Here is a 19396-nt window from a genome sequence, read left to right on the forward strand (position 1 = left end):
TTCTCACTGACTTCTCTAAACGCGAGCGTTTTTTCTTGCGACTTTCTCATGTTCTTTTTTATTGATTTATATTTTTGATTCAGATTTGCTATCAAGCTTAAAATTCTTTGATCTGAAATGATTGGAATTGATGCTTTTTGCCAGATCTGTTTTAATTCGGTTAAAATAAGTCGCGAAATGTTATTTACGCTAGGATCTTTTCCATTGGCACTTTCTTTTAGCAAATTCCTATTCCACAAATAACACTTCATTACGTCAGAGTTTGTAGGAAGGACATTTCCTAGCAAATCAGTAGGTAAACCAAAAACTTCACAAAATAATTCTTTACGTGTTTTAGGCATTTTATATTTGAAAAAAAAGTATAAAATCAGTTTGGTCGTCAATGGTAACTGCGAAAAGGAATCTAGCAAAAATTAGAGATGTGCATACAAATGAAATTGAATTGTTTCAGATTTATATATTAGTTTTCATTGTTGCTAAGCATAATCAAGAATTTTAGGAGATGTTGTGTACTGTGTAGTATTTTTGAGCAGAATCGACCATTTTTATACGTTAATAGTCGAGACTTTACTTGTGTTAATAGTGAAAATCTAAAGGAGCCTAGAGGAACCTCAAGACGTATACAAAAGTGGTTTAAATTTTAGTGATTTATTAATTGACCTAAAAGACATCTTTTGACAACACAGGCATTTGAAATTTCGAAAAAAAAATTTTTCACTCCACCCTAATATATATATATATATATGGCTTCATATATTTGGTTGAATGGATTAAGGAGTATTTGTGTGGTAGAATTTTTAGTGTGAGAGTGAATAATGTTTGTCTAAAAAGTTTGAAGTTAGTAGTGGAGTGCCTCAAGGAAGCGTATTAGGTCCGGCTTTGTTTATTGTGTATGTGAATGACATATTTGATATTGTGAAAGATAGTTCTGTTAAATGTATTTGTATGCTGATGATGCTAAAATGTTCAATTTTATAAGATGTGTGGATGAAAGAATAGTGCTACAAAAACATCTTGAAAAATTTTATGATTGGTGTATGTTATGAAAAATCGATTTGAATATTGAAAAGGGTGCAGCTATAAAATTTAGTCATTCATGTTTGGATAATAATTGATGTTCACATATTAATAATTCCAACTTAGATTTTTGGTGAAGTAAACGATTTGGGGGTTTTGTTAGAACGTTCACTGAGCTTCTCTAAGTATATACATAATGTCATTAATAAATGTTTTGTTCTTTTAGGATTGTTATATAGAAACTTTAAAAATTTAACTAATGAGTCATTTATTTTGATTTATAAATCTTTAATTAGGTCAAAGTTAGAGTATGTGTCAGTGTATGGTCTCCTTGGAAAATAAAAGAAATTGACGGTTTGGAAAGGGTTCAGAAACAGACAACCAAGATGGTCAAGGATTGCAAAGGCCTCTGGTACTCGGATCGATTGAAGTTTCTTGGCTAGCTCCCTTTAAGATTTAGAAGAGTTCGTGGAGACATTATAATGATTTTCAACATTGCGAAGGGTATGGTATGGTCTTTCCTCATCAGCTTTGTGTTTTGATGCGGATCCACGTACCAGAGGGCATCGCTATAGAATACATGTTCAAAAGTTCCATACAAATACAAGAAAGTATTCGTGATCTCTATTTGGAACAATTTACCGACATGCGTTGTTAAATCAGATACTGTTTCCAACTTGAAGAGGAATTTTGACTTATATATGGCCAACAAAGAATTCCTCTATGATCATAAAATTGACATTGTTGTTTGATTGCTTTATGTTGTGTTTTAGTGCTATTTTGATATGGGCATATATAACTTATGTTTAAGCCCATTATTTATTTATATTTATATTTATTTATTTATTTATTTATATATATATCCTCTTTATCTGCTTTATCAGCCAAAGAGGCCAAAACAACCCTTCGCCATCCATCTTTTTCTTTCGCCATCTTCTATATCGTGTCATTTCGGTTGGTGGTCGTTTTATTCCAAGCGGTTACCATTCCTCATCCGGAAACTTTAGCATGCTTAGCTAACTATTCACTTATATATATATATATATATATATATATATATATATATACCAATAATATCTCTTACGTATATATATATATATATTTATGTACGTGTGTTTGTGTGTGCACATGTGTGTGCGTGCGTGTATATATGTGTGTGTAACTGTGTATGTATAAGTATGTTTTGCGTGAGTCTATATATATTTATGTTTTAATAATTTTTCTTTCTTTTAGTCTTTATTATTGCAGCTCCGACATACGCAGAACCACTTACAGTATTACATATACATTATCTTGTATATCTTTTATTATGTTCTTCAAATCCTCATCTATTGATTTGAAGCAGCCGTCTTCGCCACAAAAGCTGTTTATCCTTTTCACACGACGTACACATGTATTTTATTTGCACGCGCAAGCACCGCATCATATACGCTGAGTATATGATAGCCATTGAGATGTTTGATTCAGCGCGCATTTGAACCACTGAGCCATCTCGCCAGCCAAATTACAAACGACGTTCTGATAAAAATGTAAAAGAGTTGATTACCTAATTATTTTGATTCCATTTTTAGTTATTTTTAGGATTTGTATTATGAATGTGATTTTGCATGTACTAAAATATTAAAATATGCATGCTCTCATTTTTACAATTGTCACTGGTGATCATTACAAGAAGAAAACCATATTTTCTTTTCGATTTCCAGATCATTTCTTTTCATTGATATCATTTTTTTAATTTTTTTTTTGATTTGATGAAATAAATATGCCCAATGTCAAATATATATATATATATAAATATATAAATATATATATATATGTGTGTGTGTGTGTGTTAGTAATAGACCATAATTTTTACAATATTCTATAAATTCTACCGAATGTTTGGCGTTAATATGCTTGTAGATCGTTTTTTCAATTTTTTAAATCTACAAACATATTATATAGGTGTATGTATATATATATATATATATATATATATATATATATATAAACGTATATATATGTGTATATAAATGTGTATGTACCAAGCCACGCATGGGTATGTATGTGTATAAACTTTAATATGTTTTTATGACTTGGTATGTTCGATACAAAGCTTTATTTACAGTGTATATGTTTATTATTCATGTTCTGTATATGCATATACGTACTTCTATCTATATTCAAATATTAACCATTTATTAACCTCTTATTCCTTTATGTTTATTACTACTAATTTTATTTTAATTTTAGTTTCTTTCAGTTTCATATAATATACTTAGTGAGGAACTATGTAATATATACAACAATTAACTCTTTACCTACATGTAATAATCTCCATTTATATTAATGTATATGTATGTGTTTTAAACTACATTATTTTTCTACATAATTCATTTTCATAATTTTCAAAGTTTATGATTTATTTATGTTTTATTTCTCTTTATTTACCGGGGACCGTAAAAGTTCTTCTGAACTTCAATCTCCCTGCTTTTTGGCAAACCCTAAATTATTGTCATTGTCATAAATATATATATTTACCAATAATACCTCTTGCGACTGAATGGGTTGTTAAACCTTGTAACAACGTAATGTTGTTCTTACCTATTGGTCGCGACACCTCAATTTGAGTTTCTTGGTTACAATAATTGAGTTGTGTTATCTTAAAACTTATTCGGCAGGCGTGAGAGACGAAACGTACGTCTGGCCTATGGCGGGTAATGTATATATATATATATATATATATATATATATATATATATATATATATATATATGTTGTGTGTGTGTGTATATGCACATATATATTTTATGTATGCATGTATGTATATATATATATATAATATAAGCTACATTTTTGAAAAATTTTTTGTTCACGACAAAATTTAAATTTCTGTACAATATGTTTTTTATTTGTTATTTCATTTATTATGTTGTGTTAAGTTTCTGCTATATGATGCATTTGAAATTCAGTTAATTAACGCTTCATAATTATTTAAATAGTAATAATAATATTAATAATAATAGGAATAATATATAATATTAAATAATAATAATATTTATAATTATTTATTATAATCTTAACACATCTTCCAGAATAAAACCTAGTTCTCATTTTTCATGATGACCAAACGTTTAGAATATTTTCAATGTTTGAAAAGACTACTTGTTTTTGTGGTATCGGTTTTGACTGCCTCATATGTTGCCGCTGACAAAAACATGTTGAACATGGCCCACAACACTGACAACTACGACACGAATGTCGTTTCAATTGATGGTCCACCTCGATTGCTGGAAAAATTTCCAAGAACGATAAAAAACGTTGCTGGTGGATCGGTAACAATGGTGTGTCCGTTGCAGCAACCACATCAACGACAAAAGAAACAGCAACAGAAGCGTCCAACTGATTCAACATACTCAAACTCATCGACGTCATCGTGGTCTTTTTCACCTTCAGCAAACGATTTGATGATCGAATGGCGGAAGAATGATCGTTTGATAGGTATAGGTTGGAGCAGGTTTCAAGTCAAACATGACACACTGGTAATTTCGAAAGTGGACATGTCTGACATGGGCAATTACACGTGTGTGGCTACTAATGGATTCGGATCTGTCGTCAGCTATTATTTGCTTTGTATTGCAGGTCAGCCTATTTTTAAATTATTTGTAATTTATTTTTAATTTGTATCAATTATTTTCAATTGTAGTGAAAATAATCATTTTACAAATTAATGATAATGAGAATTCTTATAATTACAGTTTGTATTGTTTTTTTTGTTACTGTTAAATTATTATTTCAGAACAAATCTCACAACTACCCTCTTTGTTCCGTAAAACATTTTAGACCCGTTATCACATCACATCTGATGCTGCTTCTATTCTTCTTAGATTTCTCGTCCCATCTAGAGTTGACTAGCTGACATTTATGGCTTTGCAGTTTCGGTATAAGATTTTCGGTCTCTGCATTGCTATATTGAGTGCGAAGTTTCAGTGTGGTATTTTTTATTTTCATCAATTTTGTACGTACTATTCTCGATGCTTCCGTAGTGGAATATTATTTCTTTCTTAATGTTGCTATTGATAATGTTGTTGCTGATGTTTTATTGTTTCTATTATGCTTTGCTTTTTTGTAATCGTTATTGCGTTTGTCAAAAGGACATCTCATACATTAGTTGATTTCTTTGTAAGAGTCCATTTACGAGGAGTAGAGCAGTTCTGTTGTTGTATACACATAACTTTCAAATCCGGGATCAGTTAATCAGGATGATACAACTCTTATCACAACTTTTACTGTTGATAAATATTGTGTTCTTATATATTTACATACGCATTAAATTGTTAATAATATTTATTATCATATTTATTTTTCTTATTACATATGTAATAAGATTTATATTTACACTTATATTTATAATTTTATAAGACGAAATTATGCCATGTACACAAACGAGTATTAAGCGGGCTTTTGTGTGCCAACTCACCAGACGTGCACGAGTAAATGTTTAATGAAAACATTCGCCGAATTGAATGAACTGAACTGAAGAAAGGATTTAGAGATATATGTTCAATTTCAATGGATTAATGAGACACATCGTTCAGTGCAGGTGCATATCTATGATTAGAAATAATAAATAAATAAACAAACAAACAGATTTTCAGCGATGTTCTTTCTTCCGCTTGTCTGATGGTTTCAGTTTGTTCGCATGTTTCTCATTGCTGAGTGTCTAAATATATACGTTTTAGCTCAAAATCACACAAATTACATGAATTATTCATGAAAGACATGCTTGTATATATATATATATATATATATATATATATATATATACAGTATTGTATAAAAGTTAAATATGGTCTCTATACAACACACACACGCATAAACACCACACACACACACTCATACACACACACACAAACAAACAAAAACACACACACACACACTTCTAATGAACAGACAGGTTGATGATGATTTGCACGTATTTAATTTTTATTGTAAATAGTTGTTGAAATGTCATTTTGTATTTTTAAATATATTTAATTCACACAAAAATCTTCTCAGAAAGCAGTGCTGATTTTGACGACGTCGTGGACAATCCGAAATACAACAAGTACTGCGTGGAAGACGATCTCAACACGAACAACTACAACGACAAACACAGCGTGAAGAAGAACAAAGGATGGCTCACCCTGGATGGTACTTTGATTTGACAGTATTTTAATCAATTCTGGCTATTGATATAATTATACAAAATGATAATAACGATAATAACAACAATAATAATAATAATGATAAGGATATTAATGAGATCTCTTTTATTCAAAGCCAGGGTAATAAAAAATTAAAACTATGAAATGGTAAAATAAAATAAATAAATGTCAATATAAGACCACTATGCTCAATTCAAAATAAAAGTACAGAGTGGTGAAATATATTCAAATTGTTTCTGTCGCAATAAATGCCGTTTGTTAAACTTATTACTTTGTCATTCGTAAATAATTGTTGTTGATTGTTCATCAAAACCTCTGCTATATATACCAAGTTTGACCAGCCAATTAACGAAGGGGTAATTACATGTTGATCTCGCATTGTTCCTTTGGCAGCATCACCAGCAGCAACATCGAAGAGCGGTATGATCGTTATTGGTAGAATGTAAATGCAACATCAATCGTTAGCATAACATTAAAGCCAAAGTAAATTATTTTCATTTCCACAAAATTTATTCAGGAGAATAAACTTTATCTGATGATGACAGTTATTCATCAGCTAATAATAATTATAATAATGGGGACAATCTTTTATTATCTTCTATCAATTCATTATAAAAAGAAATATAAAAATATAATAATTATCACAATTAGAAAGGAAATTAAATGAATTAGCAAATATAGTCAATTATTTACACTATTATATACAGTACATTCATTCAGCCAGTCATCCATCCATCTCCACATTAGTCCAATTCTTCTTTCGTGTCGACATCCGATCCTCCCGTCAGGTTGATAATCTTTAGCTACAGTTTGCACATCATAATTCTCATTTGTTCTATTTCCTTTTCCAAATTTCAAATCATTCAAGTTGTCTTAGTCTTGAATTATTATGACGTTTCCATCGTTGGATTCGACGTATTTGTAAGGCATGAAATTCAGTTCGTCTAATAGGATTTGTTGGTTGTTGTTGCCATTGATGCTGTTGTCATTGATGTTGTTATAGTCGATTTTGTTGGGGATGTTCCTGCAGTCGTCGTCGATGTTGTTGTTGATGATAAGGTTATTGTTGTTGATGTCAACGTTGTTGTTGATGTTATGTTCGCAGTTTACATCCAGATTGTTGTTGATGTCAATGGGGTTGTTGTTGATGTCCAGGTTGTTGATGTGTTTAATGTTGCTGTTATCGACCTTATAGTAAATATTCCTAAAACTTTTTTCCGCTTCTAAAGCCTCGTTTTTAGCTTTATAAACTTTCAGCTCTTTTTTCAGTTGGCATATTTTGTCCAAAAGACAGGGCTTGTACGTTTTTCCATCAGCATCATCTTCTGAAATTTTTTCTTTGTCAGGGTTCTTGTTCATTGCCGTTTTAAAATCTTCTTTCAGCTTTTCGTTTCCTGATTTCAAAGTTTGCATTTTGGCGTTCATTACCTTCATCTCCTCTTCGGCTTCTTTTTTTATAATCTATGCTAGTTTGAGTTGTTTCTCCAAATGAGCAACTCCCAGTTGGAAGTCTTTGCATATTCTTTTCATTTTTTTATTTTCTTTGAAAATATCAACGATGTCTTTTAAGCTTCTGATTGATATTTCGCCCATCGTCTGGTAAACCATGTTGAAGTCTTCTTCTTTGATTGCTACCGACGTTTTGTTGTTAATGTTGTTCATGTCCATGTTTTTGTAGTAGTAGTAGTTGTTGGTAATGATGGGGTTTCCTTGTAGTTATAGTTGTTGTTGCTGGTTGTGTTGCTGTTGTAGTCGTTATTAATGTTGTAGTTGTAGTAGTAGTTGTAGTAGTAGTTTTTGTAGTAATTGTGGCATAGTAGTAGTAATATTAGTAGTTGTTTTGTTGTTGTAAGAACACAGTAACAGATTAAAAAAAGTTATTTCAAAATAATTATTTTATTGGTTGGAAATAATTGTTGTTGATTGTTCATCAAAACCTCTGCTATATATACCTAATTTGACCAGCCAAAAAAAGAAGGGGTAACTATATTTTGATCTCCAATTGTTACTTTGGCAGCATCACCAGCAGCAGCAACGAAGAGCGTATGATCCTTATTGGTAGAATGTAAATGCAACATCGATCGTTTGCATAACATTAAAGCCAAATAAAATTTTTTAACAATGTAACTCTGTCTAAAAGAGCTTTATCAACTCTGTCCCACATGAATTTTAATGTAATCATGTTCTCATAAAAAATGTTCAAAACTAATTATTGTGTTGCAATTGCTGAACATATTATTTTCTGGATTGCAGAATCAACTGCTTTCCTGGCAGCTCCTCCACCTCTAATATCAGGCGTGAAATTTAGAGGTGTTACATCTAAAGTACGTAAAGTCTTTTTAAAAAATGAACTGTTTTGAATCCTCATGATTTTTGGCATGAGACCACCTTTTCTAAACCATTTTCCAATATTTAATTAGTTGGAACCTGATCTATTGATCAAGTCATTTTCTAATTGTGAAATGTATTCAATCATACTTTCATCAGAAGCTGGTTTTCTAACGTTTGCCCCTTCCATTTTAGCCTTATGATTGAGTATGTGCCACAGTTCCATCAAGCTGTTTGCTATTGTTGCACTACAACCTGTAATGTCAATGGCAGATTCAGGATAATCAATTATCAATTGATTATCCTATTATCAATTGTTTTAGTAGGTCGTGTACTTGCAATTCCTATGTTGATATGTGACATTTTAGTGGCTAAAAGAGCTGAATTCTTCAGGATTGTACCAAGACTTTAATAAAGTGACTCTGTCAAAAAGAGCTTCATCAATTCTGTCGCACATGAATTTTAATGTAATCATGTTCTCATATAATATGTTCAAATCAAATTGTTCTGTTGCAATTGCCGTACATATTATTTTGTGAATTGCAGAATCAACTGCTTTCCTGTCAGCTCCTCCACTACTAATATCAGGCGTGAAATCCATTGTATTGATAATAAATTGTGGTTTAAGATTCTTGTAACTCTATATTTTATTTAAATAATTCAAATTATTAGAAATTATGTAATATTTTAGCACCATTTCATATTCGTGTGAAAAACCAAAACCATAACTTTAACGACAAAATGAATTAGATCACCAATTGTTACTTTTGCAGCATTGCCAGCAGCAACAACAAAGAGCGTATGATCGTTATTAGTAGAATGTAAATGCAACATAAATCGTTAGCATATCATTAAAGCCAATGTAAAATATTTTCTTTTTCACAAAATTTATTCAGGAAAATAATCTTTGTCTGATGAGGACAGGTTATCATCAGCTAATAATAACAGTTATAATAATGGGAATAATGTTTTATTGACCAAAAAGATAAAATCAACATGAAATCTATCGAAAGTTATTAATAATATATAAAAGTGTAGATAAATAACTGTAAATAATTTATAAAATTTTATAAAAAGAAAAGAAATCTATTAAAATGAACGATTCTCTTATGCTCATTATCGTTGATGAGTGCATAAGAGTAATAAAATATATTTAAATGGTATTATGGGCTGTTTCTGTCACTATATAATCCGTATGACAAACTGATTGCGGTTTTTATAAGTTTATAATATTAAAAATAATATTAATAAAAAATTTTTATTCAAACAGGGTAATAAATAATTAATAATTAAAACTATGAAATGTTAAAATAATAAAATATCAATATAAAACCACTATGTTCAATTCAAAATAAAAGTGTTGAAATATATTTAAATTTATATCATAAATTGTTTCTGTCACAATAAATGCCATACGATAGATCTTATAACAGTCTTTATCATTTCATCATTATAAGAAATATAAAGATATAATAATTATCATAATTAAAAATGAAATTAAATGAATTAGCAAATAAAGTCAATTATTTACACTATTATATACAGTACATTCATTCAGCCAGTCATCAATCCATCTCCACATTAGTCCAATTCTTCTTTCGTGTCGACATCCGATCCTCCCATCAGGTTGATAATCTTTAGCTGCAGTTTGCTCATCATAATTCTCATTTGTTCTATTTCCTTTTTCAAATTTCAAATCATTCAAGTTGTCGTAGTCTTGAATTATTATGACGTCTCCATCGTCGGATTCGACGTATTTGTAAGGCATGAAATTCAGTTCGTCTAATAGGATTTGTTGGTTGTTGTTGCCATTGATGCTGTTGTCATTGATGTTGTTATAGTCGATTTTGTTGGGGATGTTCCTGCAGTCGTCGTCGATGTTGTTGTTGATGATAAGGTTATTGTTGTTGATGTTATGTTCGCAGTTTAGATCCAGATTGTTGTTGATGTCAATGTTGTTGATGTCAATGTGGTTGTTGTTGATGTGTTTAATGTTGTTGTTATCTACCTTATAGTAAATATTTTTGACACTTCTTTCCGCTTCTAAAGCGTCGTTTTTAGCTTCGTAAACTTTCAGCTTTTTTTTCAGTTGGCATATTTTGTCCAAAAGACAGAGCTTGTACGTTTAACTTCGTAAACTTTCAGCTCTTTTGCCAGTTGGCATATTTTGTCCAAAAGACAGAGCTTATACGTTTTTCTATCAGCATCATCTTCTGAAACTTCTTTGTTGTTAGGGTTCTTGTTCATTGCCATTTTAAGATCTTCTTTCAGCTTTTCGTTTCCTGATTTCAAAGTTTGCATTTTGTCGTTACACACTTCATCTCCTCTTTGGTTTCTTTCTCTATAATCTGTGCTAGTTTGAGTTGTTTTTCCAAATGAGCAACTCCCAGTTGGAAGTCTTCGCATATTTTTTTCATTTTTTTATTTTCTTCGTAAATATCGACGATGTCTTCTAAGCTTCTGATTGATATTTCGCCCATCGTCTGGTAAACCATGTTGAAGTCTTCTTCTTTGATTGCTACCGACGTTTTGTTGTTAATGTGGTTCATGTTGTTTTTGTAGTAGTAGTAGTTGTTGGTAATGATGGGAGTTTCATTGTAGTTATAGCTGTTTTTGCTGGTTGTGTTGCGGTTGTAGTCGTTATTAATGTTGTAGTTGTAGTAGTAGTTGTAGTAGTAATAGTGGCATAGTAGTAGTAATATTAGTAGTTGTTTTTTTGTTATAAGAACACAGTAACAGATTAAAAAATGATCGTTATTGGTAGAATGCAAATTCAACATCAATCGTTAGTATAACATTAAAGCCAAATAATTTTTTTTAAATAATGTAACTCTGTCTAAAAGAGCTTCATCAACTCTGTCCCACATGAATTTTAATGTAATCATGTTCTCATAAAATATGTTCAAAACTAATTATTGTGTTGCAATTGCCGAACATATTATTTTGTGGATTGCAGAATCAACTGCTTTTCCGGCAGCTCCTCCACCACTAATATCAGGCGTGAAATTTAGAGGTGTTACGTCTAAAGTACGTAAATTCTTTTTAAAGAATGAACTGTTTTGAATCCTCATATCAGGCGTGAAATTTAGAGGTGTTACATCTAAAGTACGTAAAGTCTTTTTAAAAAATGAACTGTTTTGAATCCTCATGATTTTTGGCATGAGACCACCTTTTCTAAACCATTTTCCAATATTTAATTAGTTGGAACCTGATCTATTGATCAAGTCATTCTCCAATTGTGAAATGTATTCAATCATACTTTCATCAGAAGCTGGTTTTCTAACGTTTCCTCCTTCCATTTTAGCCTTATGATTGAGTATGTGCCACAGTTCCATCAAGCTGTTTGCTATTGTTGCACTACAACCTGTAATGTCAATGGCAGATTCAGGATAATCAATTATCAATTGTTTTAGTGGGTCGTGTACTTGCAATTCCTATGTTGATAAGTGCCATTATAGTGACTCTTTCAGCCATGGATTCTTCAGGGTTGACTAATAATGCGACCTTATTAATGTGACTCTGTCTAAAAGAGCTTCCTCAAGGTATATTGTAGAGTAATTTCATATTAATTCTTTGCTAATGTTCATTATTTTTCACTATTATTATTTACATTATATTTATTATTTTTTTAATAATTTTGTTAACATAATATGGTTGAACTTATGCATATGGGTTTTTCCTGTGCTTGCAATTGTTCTCACTTGAGCAATAATGCTATTATTTTTTTAATTAATGATAATAATATGTAAGTTATACTTGAGTCACGCAGCAAAGTTTGCTTCAGATGTGCTAAGCCAAATCAAGTCTCATGACGTGTTGAGTCACTGACCCAACTTTTTGATTATAAAGTTCAAATTGTAACGACATCAACAAAAACAAAGCACTAACGGTCTAAATAATATTTTGAAATAAACACTAACCCATATATCTCAAAACTATGACAATATTTTGGCGTTTAGTGCCTCTGTCCTTGATGAGGCTAATAAAGGTGATAGTTGCATTTAGAAGGCAATGAAAAAGTGGTATGGAAATTTCATAGTTGATATTTAAATGTTTGCAGGACAATGTATATATATATATATATATATATATATATATATATATATATATATATATATATGTATATATATATTGAATGTATGTAATATTAAAATATTTATATGGCTCTCGTTCCGCGCGTTTTTACCTTTACTGGTGAGTGTGTAAGACCCTTAACGCGATATGACCTCAACGTTGTTCAACTTGAGATGTCGAATTTTATCAATAACAAATTATTTTTTAAAGTTAGCGATATGAATTGTTCTCTACGAATGAATATTTTATTTGCTGATATTTTTGAGTCGATGAAAACACCGGAACTTTTGGCGATTGTTCAACGCGTCAGGCAGAGTACTTTTTCAACGTTTGTTGTTAAGTTAACTTTAATAATTTCAATTTCAAAACCTTTGCTTACTGCAAACAGAATTTTATAACTACAATTCAAACTGCTAACAGTGAAACTACTTATAAATTTAATATCTTCCCTGAAGTCGATATATACATGGGATGATAGAAGGACATTTAAGACTAAGACATTTGATGCATAAGCCACATATTTATGTTAGTTAGACACAACAGTGTATATAAACAGCAATCACGTTTCAAATCAAAAACAGCACGAACAAACATCAATGTATAAACATGTCAACTCTTCAGCTTCGTTATTTGTTCCTATCTAGGCTACTTTTTGCATGCTAGTTTCAAGTATCACTGTTTGTTGACCACTTCGCTGAGATTGACTGTCTGTCAGTGAAGTTCGGTAGTATATTCTTTTGAAAATTTCTTCCCACATCGTGAGCTGTGTGAACTGGCAAATTGTATTTTATGTGAAGATTTCAAGTTTCAACTAATACTGCAATTTAACTTTTTTAATGAGCATTATCGTTAAGTATAATATTGAATAAAACATGGTTTAAACAATGTTTGTAACCAAACTATAAGAAAACGTAAATAAAAATTAAATAATCGTGCTTTACAAACTTTAACAACGTTGAAATACACGAAACACAAAAAATATTCCATTGCATTCGTCCTCTGTCGAAAGAAACTATATTTTGTATTTTAACGTTCTATCTTGAAAAGATTGTGTAACTGGATATTTCAAACGACAGAGCACGGGGCTGAGTCACTGGTCTTTTTTGGCGACGTTCTCTCCAACAAGACAGCCCCTCAAGACAGCAAAGTGGAACTCTCCTGCAGGCTGACCAGCGATCAAGACGTTAGGATAAAGGTCAGCTACTTGCTTTCAAAAATTTGTACCGACTTTCATTATGTTACAACCTCAACATTTTTAACTAGTACAATTTCAACAGTGTAAAAGTGTTTAATAAAAAACCCCAAGATGTTATCACTTTTTATTCTTTTAAAGTAATGGTCATCCGCTATTAGTTATCATTTTTTTGAACGGCGTAATGGTTAAAAGCGCCCGGTCCTGCTGTTGCAGTGATGGATTCGAATGCACAGAGATCCCCGTCTATTATAGCTTATTCATATACGCTGCGTGTGTTTTTTGTTGAAACCTCTGAAGCAAATGCACTAGAAAAAACGACTTTTAATATTTCTTTCTTTGTTTGAGAAGACTGACAAAAAATTTAATCAACGCTAATCAATCTATCGTTAAATAACAAGCCACGATGAATTGTTGAAAAGTGTCACATTCGCATTTCTTGTCGAATTCCTAAATCTTTTTTTATCTTTAGTCAATTTTATTGAATCCGACGTTTCCATCCAAGTTCATGCTGGAGCGTCGTTCATTTAATTTTTGTCTTACTTTCTTTCGTCGTTAGCACAATTTTAATTAGGCTGCCACATGGCATCCTGCAAACGTTTCTAGTCTGTTTTGTGTCTGTTTTTCATTGTCCAAGAAAATATTGCATGCATACAAACCTTACTATAATTTTCAACTTCGTTTTGATAGGTGAGTTATTATTTTTCCTAATATTTTCAACGTTTAAAACGTTCCTTGCGCAATAAAAAGGTTAAAGGTCAATTACAACTCTTCTAAAGCTCAGAGGATTCAACAAAGCGCACATACGTCGTATATGAATACATGCTTAACGAAGCATCACACACGAAGCATGTGATTGGCGGGGATCTTTTTGCCATACTCAAACCCGGTTAATGCGGAACAGCACCAGACTTTAATAATTAGACCATCACGCTACCATAGCTATACTATACATACATACTATCAATGTTTTTAGCATTTGTTGATGGTTATTTATAAAACTGCCTATTTACACAAATAATTAAACTTGTTCTAGTTTTTCAAATGTGGAATATTGCTCTGCTTCTATTAAAATTTGTTTGTTTTTGTTTCGAAATCCAATCCATAATTTTTACTGTCCTCAATAACATCAGTAAATTTGAGAATTTCCATCTTTCATTCCATCCATCAAATATGCTTCCAATTTTTTCAATACTCTTTCCAATAATGCTGGCAATAATAGTACTTTGATGTATAATTTTGTCGGCTTCCAGTTCCTTTTTTATCCAATTTCTAAGTTTTGCACTAATTTTTACAACCATTGTTGAGTCTTCGTTGAGCCTCGTTGATACCGAGACCAGTTTTTCATATGTTTCTTCACTCACCAAAGTTGCCCACACTTTTTCGTGTTTGGCCTGCATCAAACACAATCAAGACGAAAATGTTTTAATATTGCATAAAAGCAGTAAAGCCATTACAAGGATGACAAAAAATCAGCTATTCAAATTTTTGGCTATTTCTGTACTGAAACTAAAAATAATTTTTCTTGATTGACCCGATGTTTTTTTAGCGATGTTTTTTTATATGAAATTTAAACTAGTAAAAAATTTGTAGATGAGAAATTAATTTTTTTTAAAATTTGCTGAATATTGTTTGTTGTTCAAAAATTTATTATATCGTAAAATAATCTTGCAAAAATCTGTAAGCTAAGGTATCCTTTATTAGGGTTACACCATTTATCACATGTTTAAATCCTATAAAGTGGTGCATGTCTCCTTTCAATCAACTACTTTCAATTTTATTAATTTGAAACTAACTTTAAAAACTTTTTTTTTTAAATCATTCAATTGTACCAAGTGGTTCAAAAGGTTGACGCCAATTCAGCTGAAAGTTTTACGTCAAGAACAACATCCATCATTGGCGTTTGTCACATCACTACCACTGCCCGACTCCAAAGATCATGACGATTACGTACAACTCAGCTCCGATGATGACGCATCCAACATTTACAAAACTTTTAAAAATCCTTACACCATCGAACTTGAACATCAACCAGGCTTCAACACTTTTCATTCCAAGTTGAAAATCAGCTCTGTGACGTCGAGAGAAGCAGGCCTCTACGCTTGCCAGGCGTCCAATCGAAAAACTGTTTCTTATCAATTTGTTCATTTGACCGTTTTTGATCCTAAAAACGGTGAGTGAATTTTTCTTATTTTATGTTCATTGGGTGAGCAAATAAATGCATTTGGCTGTTGGCGAAGTGGAGTGTCCTCCCCGTGTACTTGCAGTGCCTGTTGTCTATTATGCTTTTGCTCAATTTTTGTTCATGTTTTTGTATATTTACAAAAGATTGAATGCAACGTTGTACTTTCATTATTTTTTCAAGAAGTTAACCAATCTTAGAATTCACTGACTCTGCACTAATCGACATTGTTTCTGTTTATGCAGAGATATGATTGAATGAAATTTTTATTATTTGCAGACAACACTTTCCATTCAACACTGTTGTTCATTGTAACGGCCAGTCTATTGGCTCTTCTTTTTGTGTTTGTTGTGGTGTGCATCGTGCGGCGACGAAGAAACAAATCGCCTACCCTTTGGAGTCGCGACGGCAAGAAACCTTCACCATCCAACAACAACTACATCAACAACAATAATTTTTTGATGCAACAGCCAATAAATTCTTACAACAATGCAAATGATTATAATTTTTATAAAAATTCAAATACAGCCCGAAGAGAAACTAACTTTGATCCGCAACAAATAATTCCTCAGAACAACTCACTGCAACAACAGCAATATTTCATGCGACCAACGATGTCATCGATAACATCGAGTGAGGTTACCAACTCCAGCATTCAATCAAACAGCAGCAACAATCAAATTATGTTGCAACAAAGACTTTTGCAGCAACAACAACAAATATTGCAGCAACAGCAGCAACATATTTTTCATCAACAATCCGTGCATCAACATCCTCCTTTGTTAACCCAATCAACCGAATTTAAAAAGCAAAACGCACCCTCCACTTTTTCAAATTTCAACAACATCTGCAACAGCAATAATAATAATTACAACAACAACAGCAGCACCACCAACAACATGAATATGCAGCAGCTTCAAGCAGCACACGAAGTACAACCAATCCACTACCAATTCTACGACGAATGTTGAACATTCTTATTATTTTTAAATTTTTGTTAAACTTAAATATTTTTTTATATAATTGTGCGTGCAAGCTATTTTTGGAACTGTGGGTAAATTGTTAAATACAATATTGAAGTAAAACAGAATATTTTTTATTAATTTCGTGAGTTTATTGACGAATTTTGTTGTCAAAACAAGAATGTATTCTAGAACGTACATGTATTTATATTATTTTCTCGACAACACTGGTTACCTTTAATTGTTAAGGATGTTTGCAACGTGTTGTTACTATTTTCATTTATTGCTATTTTTTGATTTTCGGAATACACATACATATTTAAATAATATATGTTTTGTATACAAAATCGTCAAATGCTATCAGGCCCGTGGACTTAATGAAGTTATATATATATGATATATATTTATAATATATATATATAGGAAAAAGACCATATTATATAAAGTATTGTATATCTTTAAATTGATTAATGCCAACAATTCTGTAGAATTTATACAAAAGCAGACACTGTCAGCCATTACGTGTACACAACGTACACCGTTTGTCACCACGACCAAGGCGGGTTACTGCGGACATCTTAACTCGTAGGCTAGACGTGTTATCAGTAGCCCGAGCTAAAACACAAACTTAGTGCATTTACTATCTCAAATTAAGGTGATTTTTTAGGTCGTTCACAAAACACAATTTATTTGCTAGATACCTTCTGTTACTCTTCCGAAGAAAAAAAAATCAAAAAATAAGTACAAAATATGGGTTAAAATAATCGACCTGCTAATGCAGATACAGATATTTTGATTTTTCTTTTATTTAACAGAGTACGTCTCTAGCGACTAAAATGTGTTTTGTGAATTACCTAATAATACCTTCGTTTGCAATATTATCTACTAAAATAATAAATGCATTATGTTCTTGTTTCAACACGTGTTATTGATAGGTGCCAATAAGGACAAAACAGGTCTAGCCGGCCTAGAACGAGTTGGATGTTATGTGTGTGTTATTGTCATTCACCTTTGGTCGATGGTGTACATTACGTTTTCGTACTGGCCGACCGTAACTGCATGTGTGTGTCGATTGACTCTATATATATATGTATATATATATATGTATATATATATACATATATATATATATATATATATATATATACACAATATGTGTGTGAGAGAGAGTGTGTACGTAAGGTAAGTGTGTGTGTGTGTATGTGTACGTAAATGTGTACGTGTGTTTCTTTTTGTGTGCGCATGTTCTTAGTTCATGTGTTCATGTCTACTGCAAAACATACTGAAATTAAAAATTTTATTTGTAATAATTAACTTATTAAGATTTGTTTTCTTTATATTCGAATTTAATTCTATACATTTTTATTCTATATTAATAATTCAAAATTGAATATAGCATACAAAATGTACAAAAAATGAAAATAAAAATTGTGTCTGAAGAAAGATGCCTTCAATAATTTGAAGTACCAAAAAAACTACATTTTAAGTTAGGCAACGAATTAGTATTTTGATCTTTTTTATCTGATTAGCACGGAATTTAGCTAAGGATATATTTGTCGAACTCTCTTTGTAACATTTACAACGAGATCAAACGACGAGTTTATTCTATAACATTTCTTCAACAATCAAAATTAACCCTTAATTGCATAACGTATTTGACAAACACTATTACATAACATGGGTCGATAAGCAAAAATAAGCATTTCATAGAAAGTTTACGTCATACGTTTCGTTATCGCTTGTAAAACATAACTAGACATGCCTATAAAACTTTCGTCAACTTATTTCGAAACACACTGGCTATAAAAACGACGTGCAAATTTTTTTGAGAGTGAATTATAACATGTTTGTGCAATTGTTTTATTTTGATTTTTTTTAAATATATTACGCTGCGGTTATGTCAAAACGATTATCTGCCAAGGAGGCTATTGAACAAATTAGTAAATGGGTGACAAACAAAGAGAGTGCCGACTCAGAAACTAGTGAAATCTTTAGCATTAATGAGTTAATTGATTCTGATGAAGATATGTTAACTCTTTTATAAACTGCCAGTTTTATTTTTAAAGAATATGACACCGATTCATAAAAATCTAGTGACGATGAGAATGATAAACAACCAAGAAAACAGCATCCTCAATCAGGAAATAAACATAAAGTTTCTGCATCACATATCAGTAAGGATGGTAGTAAAATATGGGATGCAAATCCCCCTCTAACCTCCCGAGTGAGCCGCAAACGTTAGTCATAACTAGGAAGGTCCAATCGGAGCTGAAAAATTATTGAAAACAAAGTAGAAGCGTTTAAAGGCTTCTTTGATGATTGCATGTTGCAAATGATTGTTTCACATACTAACCTGTTTGGCCTTTTTAAAATAAAATCCAAAGGTAAAAATGCAAATGCTTGGAAAACTATAGATTTGAAGAGTTAAAAAGAGTCATTTGAATTCTCTCTATAC

The 19396-nt window shown here is 31.3% G+C and overlaps 5 protein-coding genes across 5 annotated transcripts; 2 read left to right on the plus strand and 3 right to left on the minus strand.

Moving 5' to 3' along the window:
- Nucleotides 1–4118: 4118 nt before the first annotated feature.
- On the plus strand, nucleotides 4119–6203 carry HELRODRAFT_174200 (hypothetical protein; the record flags this gene model as incomplete). The annotated part of the gene is made up of 2 exons (XM_009020748.1): nucleotides 4119–4638; nucleotides 6055–6203. The coding sequence occupies 2 exons, from the start codon at nucleotides 4119–4121 to the stop codon at nucleotides 6201–6203; spliced, it is 669 nt and encodes a 222-aa protein (XP_009018996.1).
- An 873-nt stretch (nucleotides 6204–7076) lies between these two features.
- Nucleotides 7077–7871, minus strand: HELRODRAFT_174201 (hypothetical protein; the record flags this gene model as incomplete). Its single annotated transcript, XM_009020749.1, has 3 exons — nucleotides 7077–7576; nucleotides 7632–7714; nucleotides 7843–7871. 3 exons carry the CDS (start codon nucleotides 7869–7871, stop codon nucleotides 7077–7079), a joined length of 612 nt encoding a protein of 203 aa, XP_009018997.1.
- Nucleotides 7872–8412: 541 nt separating this feature from the next.
- On the minus strand, nucleotides 8413–10937 carry HELRODRAFT_174202 (hypothetical protein; the record flags this gene model as incomplete). Its single annotated transcript, XM_009020750.1, has 4 exons — nucleotides 8413–8522; nucleotides 8631–8786; nucleotides 10080–10608; nucleotides 10662–10937. The coding sequence occupies 4 exons, from the start codon at nucleotides 10935–10937 to the stop codon at nucleotides 8413–8415; spliced, it is 1071 nt and encodes a 356-aa protein (XP_009018998.1).
- A 506-nt stretch (nucleotides 10938–11443) lies between these two features.
- Nucleotides 11444–12005, minus strand: HELRODRAFT_174203 (hypothetical protein; the record flags this gene model as incomplete). Its single annotated transcript, XM_009020751.1, has 3 exons — nucleotides 11444–11631; nucleotides 11740–11895; nucleotides 11957–12005. The coding sequence occupies 3 exons, from the start codon at nucleotides 12003–12005 to the stop codon at nucleotides 11444–11446; spliced, it is 393 nt and encodes a 130-aa protein (XP_009018999.1).
- Nucleotides 12006–12752: 747 nt separating this feature from the next.
- On the plus strand, nucleotides 12753–17737 carry HELRODRAFT_174204 (hypothetical protein; the record flags this gene model as incomplete). Its single annotated transcript, XM_009020752.1, has 5 exons — nucleotides 12753–12814; nucleotides 13653–13800; nucleotides 15634–15970; nucleotides 16508–16617; nucleotides 17639–17737. The coding sequence occupies 5 exons, from the start codon at nucleotides 12753–12755 to the stop codon at nucleotides 17735–17737; spliced, it is 756 nt and encodes a 251-aa protein (XP_009019000.1).
- Between the last annotated feature and the right edge of the window lie 1659 nt (nucleotides 17738–19396).

The sequence above is a fragment of the Helobdella robusta genome, assembly GCF_000326865.2.
Source record: "Helobdella robusta unplaced genomic scaffold HELROscaffold_29, whole genome shotgun sequence".
Classification (NCBI taxonomy): domain Eukaryota; kingdom Metazoa; phylum Annelida; class Clitellata; order Rhynchobdellida; family Glossiphoniidae; genus Helobdella; species Helobdella robusta.